The sequence below is a fragment of the Ciona intestinalis genome, chromosome 3 (assembly GCF_000224145.3).
Source record: "Ciona intestinalis chromosome 3, KH, whole genome shotgun sequence".
In the NCBI taxonomy this organism is placed as follows: Eukaryota; Metazoa; Chordata; class Ascidiacea; order Phlebobranchia; family Cionidae; genus Ciona; species Ciona intestinalis.
The window spans coordinates 1581364-1592003 of record NC_020168.2 but is presented as its reverse complement, the minus strand read 5'-3'; the positions used below and the strand labels follow the sequence as shown (position 1 = coordinate 1592003).

The 10640-nt window shown below is 32.8% G+C and overlaps 1 protein-coding gene across 1 annotated transcript; it reads right to left on the bottom strand.

Moving 5' to 3' along the window:
• Nucleotides 1-904: 904 nt before the first annotated feature.
• LOC100183845 (protein tweety homolog 1-A) lies at nt 905-10207 on the bottom strand. The gene is made up of 10 exons (XM_009859670.3): nt 10020-10207; nt 7584-7753; nt 5633-5744; nt 4965-5173; nt 3592-3687; nt 3285-3357; nt 2983-3192; nt 2293-2534; nt 1878-2112; nt 905-1636 (listed from the first exon to the last, which is right to left on the bottom strand). The coding sequence occupies exons 1-10, from the start codon at nt 10137-10139 to the stop codon at nt 1595-1597; spliced, it is 1509 nt and encodes a 502-aa protein (XP_009857972.1). The 5' UTR covers nt 10140-10207; the 3' UTR covers nt 905-1594.
• Between the last annotated feature and the right edge of the window lie 433 nt (nt 10208-10640).

Here is a 10640-nt window from a genome sequence, read left to right as displayed (position 1 = left end):
AAATAATCATAGAAGTGTATCCTCCCGACTCCCAAATACCGTTGTTAATTGTTTAAAACACGATCTAAATATTTGGGTATTATGTGCCAAAGGTGTCCCATCTTCCCCCACCCTACTATATATATCTTTAAAACGAAATGTACAAAATATGTCGCATCTATAATAACTGTTATTTTTAGTCGGAACCTGAATTCTAGATTTCTCATAAAATAAGTTGTACGTAGCAGATGGGAAACAGTTTTCCAGGGCTCTATACTAACTTTGTTCTAGGAATCTAGGGGAACTAGATTTCTGCGACACCGGGCGCTATTGCCCATGTGCAGAAGGTTGGAAACGCTCCGGGCACGACGTCTATATATGTTGAAATTTTGTTTTGCTATTTAAAGACGAAAAGGTTGAATACGTTATATCAAACCTAGAATAAGCAAGTACTATTAAAATAATTGTTCCAGATTACTTTAATGGACATATTTTACTGGTGCTGGTAAAGATGTTAATCAGTTAATAAAAGAAGATTGTCGATTACAACGAATAAAAGAAAAGTAAGTTGCATGATGTCTTGAAAGAATGATTAATCGGCAAAAGTGACGCGAGATATGTAGATGGTGAATAAGTTGTACATTAGTATGATGCAAAAGTGTATTTAATATGATTTGGCCGCACCCAATATATCACAACACCGGTGTTGTCCTAGCAGACAACTTTCCGCTCGCAATAATGAACGGAAGTGTCATTTTTGGATATGTGGTTGCGCTTTAAACATATCCCAAAACATCGACCGAATTCTTTCAAATAGGGTGATGAAGACCTTAGTCGGTTCTTTCCAGTAGTAATGCCACAATCATAAAATTTGGTTTGGAATCTTTGTCTGGCAATTAATTGACTAAAAAAGTCAAATGAGAAATAAACTGAACTTGTTTTATTTCAACAAAACCAAGAATGGGCTTGCAACCAAATGAACACCAACAATAACCATGTTTAACGAACGTTAGATTCCCAATCAATTAAATAGTGAAAATTAAAAGATGTTAAGTTTAAAATAGGTTTTTTAAAGTAATGCAGTACCAAATGTTATAAAAAAGCACCTTATAAAATGCCATTATAAATTGTACAGCATTTTGTAAAAAATGTTGAATTAAAGTAATATTTAAAAAGTAATATTTAAAAATAACACATTTAAAGCTTAATAAAACTTACATAATACTGTGAATACAAAATGATAAAAGTACTTTAAAAGCTTTATGTACCACATTTAGTTCTTTTGGTAAAAATGCATTAAAATATGAATATATTTTACAGTAACAAATTAAGAAATCGGACCATATCAACCAAAGCAAATAAAAACGATATACGTAAAAAAATATGACACACAAATGTAGGTAAGCATGAACAAAAATATTTGCAACACATGGTATACGAAAAGACACGAATCGGCAGATCTGAAAGTTCGGATTACAGTCAACTTTGATAAAATAGTTTTGCACTCGTATTGCATTGCTGGGTGAAAATCTGCAGCTTACACCAAAGAAAAAACTGAAATTTGGATTGTTTGGTGGGCTAGTTAGGTGACAGCAGTTCAGATAAAAACTTGCAATCAGTCCTGAGCGAAACGGGAGCCGGGCTTAGGAGGGGAGTACTAAAGGAACAAAAACACATTTAATCAACCTGATTTGGGGTTAACAGAATGAAGGAAATCAGTGGTAAATTAAAAAATAAAACCAATAAAGCAGATGCAGCAGCCGGGCAAGTATTGCAGGAATTAAAATTGATCCGCATGCAAGGTAGATAATGACATTAACATTACAAATGTCATGTAAGTGGTTTGTGAAAATGAAAGATTTGCAAATTACTCTCAGCAACTTCTACATGTCGCTCACCGGAGGGGGTTGCTGGTCAAGCAAGTTCACATTCTCCTCAGATCTTCGGAAAAAGCTTAGTGTGTTTGTGGCAGCTGGAAGGTTGGTTGTTGAAAGGTTGCTGCTGATGCGACGAGAGTATCTCTCCTCAGGAGCAACATATAGAGGATTGTTGGTGCGACTTATCACTGGACGATGCTCCACATTGGTTGGAGGAAGAAACACGTCATCCAGGTCAAGGTCACTGTCATTGTTACTACCACGAAGGAAAATATGTAAGTGTGAATAATAAATATTATACATTTATTCCTTCAGGCGTGGCAATTCCAGAAGTTTAAACAATTCGCTATCTTATTTTTTTATATAATAAACTGATATGCTGTAATATATTTTAGACAGTTGTTTATTGAATATATTAAAATATTTCTAAACCTACCCAGAATGCTTTGAAAATCGCTTCCAAGTTTTAGGTGCAGCACACAGCACAGCTGTAAGTGCAAGACAACAACCAAGTACAGAACATATGAGAATAAAAAGCCCTTCAAATGTTGACGTGCATATGGCTGGTATGAAATTATCCAAAGCTTTGTTTACAGATTTACATCCAAGATGACCAGACAGGGAGTTCAGCTCAGTAGTGAGATCTCTATTCAGTGCCATAATACTGTTCACTTTTTCCTAAACAAAACTCAAAATATTAATGGCGCTAATAAGTACACTGTTCCAGACAAAATAACGAACAATTTTTTTAAACCATATTTTTTTAACTTTTATTAATTTATACATTTTTGCAGTTTTATATGTTATTTGAATACAGTTTACTTTAATCAAACTGGATTTTTATGGTAAGATATAAACAAAAACACCTCAACTTCTACATAATTACCGGTTTTAAATCTGTACATTTATTTTAAAATATATATATAAATTTATAAAAAAATACATGTATTATAATCTGAATAAACATGTAAGATATAGCAAGTGAGAATAGAGATATATAGAAATAAATTGCAAAAGAACATCTTTAAAAAAAGAAACTCTGGCTAATAACGTGTCCAAGCAAATGGGACGATTCACCACCAATCAATTATTTATGGAACACATTAAAGCTATAATCACAAGGCACCTCTTGGTTAGTATCATAGCTTTCAATAAGAGAAGAGAATTGTTGGACTACGTCCAAAGCTTCTTCCACAACTGAAGCAAATGGATCTACACTCCCTATTTCTTGAGAACAGTTGAGATAATAATTTGCAGTTGCTTCATTCATGTACAGTTTGCTGACAGCTTGGTCGCGTACATAAGTGTATGGATCCATACATAAATCCCCAACCGCCTGTCAAAGAAATAAATACACCCTACTGCATATTCAACCAGTAAAAATAAGAAGAAAAGACATATCAGACTTTATTGTTTTAACCAACTTACCACATCCACCATAAAGTCACATCCAATGTATATGTAACATATAACAAGACACATCAATCCAATGAAGGTAGTTCTACAAATCACATGTAACATGCGTTAAATACAAAACAAGACATGCCATAAATCCTAAAAGCCTTGCTATAAGCCAACCTTATCCAATGTTATAAATGGCTTATCTTGTTAAGGAGATATATAGAACTTTTTATTACTTTTAACCGATGGACTATAGTTTAAAACAGATCGGGATATTTGGATATCTTATATTAGGCTACATAAATACAGTCTACAGAGTAAAAAGATGGCTTACGTAACAAGAAGGCATTTGGATCTGAAGCAAACACCAGCAAGGCCAAGTAAACACACGAGCCCAATAACTCCCAGTAGTGAGAAAGTAATAATCGTCCTTTGAAGAAAATAATAAACTGTCATAATACATTTACAAAAAATTGGAATGGGGGAAGAATAACAGAATATGTAATTCATAACTACCATCATTTGTGTACTTATTATAATCAAAGAATTATTCAAGGTCATTGTTATTCGGTGGATGCAAAAATATAAATAAATTATGTATCACCTTGCCAAAAAAGACAACATCATGAGAATGCATAATGTTCATTTTAGAGTTTTTGTGCAAAGACAATGAGTAACAAACTTGTTTTCGGGAATTTACTGTTACTGGAGAAGTGGAGAACATTTCTCCTTACTCTGTGTGAAACTAATCACTATAATATGAAACACACTTTTGAGTAATAAACATGTGATGATGTAAATGGGTGAGTGAGTCAGCAGATATAATATGCCAAAGCAAAGTCCAAACTACATGAAAATGCTTCACTGCTGCATTTTCTGTTGGCATTACATTTTTATTCAAATGGAAAACTGAGGCATATCTATATAAACATATCAGCACAAAAACCACATATTACAAAACTCTCTTAATTTAAATATGAAAGTACAGTAGTCGAGCATTATAAAAGAAAAACAACTGAAATACCAATAAGGTTGAAATTTGCAGAAAGTTTTCATCACGAATCTTGTTAAAAAAACAAGTAACGTAAAAAAAAAACTTAAATAGTTAACAATAACAAATAATTACCACAGGCCATGTAATCCACCAACAAATCAACAATTACGGTCTAGATATTTTATTGGTGGAATGGTGGTTCCTTTTATATATGTTGTAACCAATGACCATACCAATACTATATGTGGGTACTGGTTTGTGGTTATATCTATCTTGTATCACATCTCATACCAAAAATATACACATGCTATTAACTAGCACACAAAATCTAACTTTAAGGCAAAGTGAATTTTGCTTTTAGATGTGCTCGTGTGTACATAAACCATGAACATGAACTGATGAACAAACAATTAGACTCCATATAAGCAACAAGCGAACAACCACCAATATTTGTAAAAAGACTTTGTGCATTGATATATCATCATAAAACAAATAATATTTGACCAAACCAAACTAATAATGAGATGAACTCAGCTGACAGCTCATTAGGATTGAGTTAGATTATACATTATTGTATGCACAAGCCCATTATTACAAAATGGGTTTTTGAAATACATAATACAACTCCATACAGAATGATTGTTGATAAGTTACTCAGTTTAAATACAAAAGCTGCAAAAACAATCTTTATTTTTTGTTTTAAACATTCCTACCTGTAGTTTTCAACGACTCTCAGAAGTTCAATGGTCCATTCCACCCTATCATTCGCTCCTTCAGTTTGTTGGAGGTTAAAATCAAGTTTATCACTCATCTCTGACAATGATTCTTGCACAGAAAGTGTTCCTGATGTATCAATTTCCACAGCAAACAGTTGATTTGTTTGGGCATTGATTTCACTAAGTAACATAGATATGTCTTGCACCTGTGTTGAAGTATTTCTCGGTTAAGTATATATTCTTAATTTGACACAAAACTTTTATTTACTATATACTTTAAATAAAAAAAAAATGGGATTTTAGGTCCATAATACTATAGTTGAATCGAATACAACTAAGACTAATTGCTCTGTTTTACACAGAACTAGTATATGAATGTTCTAAAAATAAGTTAAAATCTTTTATGTGAAAATTAAAGGCAAAAATAAAGAAAATTAAAAAATAAAAGAGGGAAATTGTGAATAAATTTTCATGCCAATGAATGAAACAGCAATCATGAAGTCTCAATCACCCATAGCTAATTTGGTTCTGGAGTGCCTGAGGCATGTAGAGGTATTTAGTTAATTACACAATACCAGGATTTCAAACATGAAAGGATAAACTTAACCAAACCAGGCAAAAGTAAACAGCAGCCCATGCAGCAAACTGTTGACACTTTCACTTACATCATCTGTTATTGTAGAAAAAGATTGGTTGATTTCATTTGTTGATTGAATAGCAGAGCGCATACCTTCATTGCATTGTATGCTTCCATATATTCCAACACTCACACCACCTCTGGTGATTAAAAAAACATAAAATATATTAAGTGTTATTAATAACAAAAAAATATTAGGCATAGTCATGTGGGGTAAAAAAAGACAAAGTTTACAAACTTTTGGTGTTTTTTTTCAAAGACTGTGTGAACATTATTTATCAAACATTGATGTCTAAAAAAAATTGATTTTAAGAAATATTTGATTAGAGATTTTGTACTGTTTTTTTTTAGTTTTCCAGGCTTGGGGAAAAACATTTGCAGAGAAATAAAATACAATAAAAAACACAGCAAGTTTTATAACCTATATAAAGCACAAGAAGCATTACACTAAATTTGCCCAGTTTTCAACACGGAGCACTATGCAATAATGTTGCAAGAGACAGCAAAAAATATTGACTATATATCAGCAGCAAGATATTTAAACTTAAATATACATATATTACATTTATATATGGCAAATAGTTGCATATTCATATTTTGTTTATAAAAAGTTTAGCATACCACCTAAAAAGTTTTTTGTTGGATTCGATCATTTGTGTTTTATTGGAAAAATAATTATCCCCTAAATTGAAAGTAAAAAGGAAAAACAGACCAAATAAATGAATATTTTACCTACAAAAAAAGCTATTTGCAATAAAACTATTTTTAAGGGGCTAGGGGCGGGGGGTCCATTTTTACTTAAAGCACCCCGTTGTTTGATTACTCCATTTGACTAAATACAAAGCCAAAATAAACAGTTTTCCAAAAAACTATTTATCTGCTGTTGGGATTGTTGGCAGGGGCGCAAGGGACTGTTTTGAAGTCACATTACGGGTCCCTTTTTAGCAAACACGCACCTAGACAGAAAAAGCTAAAACGAAAACACACGCATTGCATTCAATATTACATTCCTTTGCTTGAAATTGGAACATTTTTACCTTTAATTGTTATGTCAGATGTCCCAATGCAACCTAACCGTCCATTAAAACCTTTCACAATATTAAAATCGGGAGAAATGGCCCATTGACTATCCAACCACGAGATTAAAACATTGTCACATTTTACGCTCTACGCTGGGTTAAGAAATAAAGGTAGACGCATGCAATACCATACATTCCACACTTAACAAACGAACCTATCGTTGTGAAATTACTTTTGTGAAACCAATAAAATGTTTGAGCTTCGGATTTTAAAATGATGTTACACTGTTACAGAACAAGTGTAAATCAATTTTAAATTACATGTATAATGTGTAAAATTCATATCTTGCAACTCAGCGATTCACGAAACTCTGGTTCTTGTGCGGTGCCGGGGAACAATTTTTTCGGCCAGTACGATACTTTGTTATACCATATTACAATTTGTGTCAGTTCCAATTTACTGATAGCGTCACTTCTCGTTCTTATATTAGCACCACTTCAAACTGACATAACTGCGGTTTATCCGCATTCAAACTAATCACTATTGTTAGAATAAAATTATATCATAAACCAACAATCTCGTTTCTGATGTAACGTTTGTAATAGCTTATCAAAAGCCATTCTGATGTAAAAAAACATCACATTACGCACGATAATCATGTGTAAAACTTGCACCAATCATTCATCAGTTTATACTAATTTAGATTTGTCTTTTTAATAAAGTAACATTAGTTTTAATTCCCGCACAAAGTAGAATAGATATTAGTATGCACAACCAAAAAAGAATTATATTGTTATAGGTTGACTGGAATGACTGATCTAAATATCCAGATTATGGTACCCTTTTACGCGCACCCGTTGAGCCACTGGGTGTTGGTTAAAAAGTAAATTAAAATAAGATGGCAAGCTCGACTAAAGTCGGTCTAGTCATTTTAAAATAAAACATGCAATTTAACTTACAATGTCAACATTATAAATGTGGTCATCATGCAGACACTACAGTAACAAGCAGAACTGTTGTTCTTGTTAGGTGTCGCTCTCTTGACAGCAACACAACAATAATAGAACAAAAACCCAATCATAGTAAGGAGAAGTATCACAATTGGCATAAGAGCGAGAATCGCCAAACTCTGAAAAATAATCGAAGACAGTTGTTTTATAAAAAGCAATCAATTTAAAGAGCCATACCAAAAAAATAAAAGTTTGTGTGGGTCTATTGATAGAAATGCTCAAATGTGATCTAGGTCCCGCAGTTGGTATAGGTCGAGTTAGGAAATTGTAAAACAATCAGTTTTGTATTCCATTGTCCCCGCTTCTGTGACGTCATATTCGCCCCCATTAAGTATCCCAAGGCATAGCATTTTATCATTGCTTGGTGCTGTTTTTCGTCTAAATATTGCACTTTTTTTAAGAACCAAGCACTTCTGTGCATAAAAATGGCTTTCTACTAACGTTATTTGAATTTATCACAATAAAAAACCTCACATAAATAATCAACTGTCATTGAACACTCAATCGATTAAGAATAAAAAAACAGAAAATATAAAGTATACCAACCAAAAACAAAAAAGAACATGTTTAAAATATAAAAATACAAACAAAAACGCATAACACTAAGACTAACATATACTAGTGTATCTAGCTGCAGTTTTGCATGTAAATTGCCGTGATTTTATTTTTTGCTCACATGTATACATGTATACCCGGCAACGAAACTTAGGTATCTTTGTAAAATTTACTTAATAGCGAAGTGATATTGAGGAAAACATACTGACGCAAACACCATATCTGCTAGTTATAGACAAGGATAAATAAACTACATTTATTCCTTTCTGATATGGAGCATAATATTGCTAGTAAAGCGTCCCGGGAAAATCACTTATTGGGTCAGACCGATATCTTTTGAAGTAAACTACATAGAATTGTAACTTTTCTCTGTGTTTGTATTAGGACGCTATTAAAAACACATACAGTTGCTTGGAAACATTTGGTTTTTAGGTTACATGCATATAGCTTGTGTTAGCTAATATAGCAGGATACTTCGACATGAAGCTAGTAGAGTTGCATACCAACTCATGTTGGATTATAACTGCTATAATGGTTTTGTAGATTTGTAGGTATGGACTTATACTATTACGTAAACTTAGCTGATTAGTTTTAATCGGTAACGTAAAAGTACCCTGTTTAACCACACTGTACGCTGAAAACCAGTCAAAATACTAATTTACTCCACATTGATTCTTAGATTTAATATTATTTATAACAAGATTTATATTAGAACTTTATATTTTAAATGTTAAAACAACCGCTATGCGTGTTTTCTAGCTTTGTATCGCTTACAAGAATCAAATAAACACAAGCTGACCAAGCATTTGTTTTGTATGGGCGATTCACGCTCTGTGGGATCGGTAATGGCGGACACAAGCGTCGTTTCCTGATGTGACGTTGGGTCCCACCGAGTTTCAAACAACTAAACAGCTTTTGAAAAAACGCCTGTCGAAACGAGCAGATTCAACCTTGGTCTTTTCCTCTTATGTACCAGTATTAAATTTTCAACACTTTTTATATTAAAATAATCATTTTGCCCCCCATTTTTTTATAGGAACTTCTATTTTATATACATTGTGAAACGGCCTAGTCATTTTTCCAGCAATAATCCTAGAAGCTTTTTTCTTTTTCACAAACTTTGGTTATACCCCTAGATCACATTTAAGCATTTCTATCCATACACTAATTTTATTTTTTTGTTGGTTTGCATAAAAATTTATATTGTATATAATATATATATAAAAGATTGCATTAAAATTTATATACATGAAAACAAGAGATTATCTTGGCCACTGAATAGCCTTTTTGTACAATACTTTTATAAAACATACTCAACACAAATGCCTTAAGATTTTACATACTGTTCCTAGAAATAAGACACTGCATGGCAGGGTCTCTAATAAAACTACAGGTTCAAATATTTTGTTTATTTTGACCAGAAACACTACGCGGTCCTGGCCAATGGATGTCAAATTACTTTCCAAGTTTAACAAACCAACTTTTGGTCCAACGCTTCAAATGGTATTTCAGTTATGATCAAAACACCGCTATGCAGTTGCAAACAGTTTTGTGCAGTTGCAGATATTTTGGTTATTTGGATAACTCAAACACTAATTAAGGTATCGGACCAAAATTGGTTTGTTAAACTCGTATGGTGATTTGATATCTATTGGACGTGGCCGAGTAGCGTTTCTGGACGAAATAACCAATATATAACTGTTTGCAACCCATGGTCTTATTAGGCACCCCTAGGTCCTGCATGATATCCTAATTAACCACACAAACTTTAGCTTTGAGAGTAAATAAAAAACAACGTAACATATATATATATATATAAAATATTTAAACCTCAAGGTATTCTGAACTGTCCACGGTAAATGCAGGGTTTTGAAGTAGAACAAATTTAAACGTCAAATGTGGAAAGCTGTGAAGAATCCTGACCAGTGCGGAAGGACTATAATTATCCATGGTAAAGTTACAAGAAGCTATGCTGTGGTACAAATAAAAATGAGCAACCTGTACTACATTGTAATGAGCTAAAGCATCAGGGATGTGCTGAGTTGTAAAAGCTCGCGTTCGCCAAGCGCCGAACTTCAACGAAAAGCTCGGCACGAGCCCGAGTCCAAGCACGTAGGAGATGTGTTTTTATTTATTCAAGAAGTGACGCTAATTAAAATAATACAGAACACGTGGTTTGCGGTTAAAGAGACATCTCGTTTCATGATTTTTAACAAAAACAAATATATATATATATTTAGTTAAAAATTATTTATAACTGTTGCCTGTCATACAGATATTTACGTCCAGTCAACGTTATCTCTGACGTGATATAAACGCTTTAGATATTGGTCTTGCACACTAATATCTATTAGGCTTTATGGGGTAAATTAAGACTAACATTATATTGTTTACAGACTGTATACTAAATTATACACGTATTTTTAATAAATGAAACATTGGTGTAAGTTT

What these genes read in the sequence shown, in the direction of transcription:
- LOC100183845 (XM_009859670.3), bottom strand. Translation starts at nt 10,139, where the DNA reads ATGGATAATTATAGTCCTTCCGCACTGGTCAGGATTCTTCACAGCTTT. An exon ending in ACAGTTCAGAATACCTTGAG is followed by an intron (nt 7,754 to 10,019) that starts GTTTAAATATTT and finishes ATTATTTTTCAG; the next exon opens with AGTTTGGCGATTCTCGCTCT. An exon ending in TTGACCAGCAACCCCCTCCG is followed by an intron (nt 1,637 to 1,877) that starts GTGAGCGACATG and finishes TTGTTCCTTTAG; the next exon opens with TACTCCCCTCCTAAGCCCGG.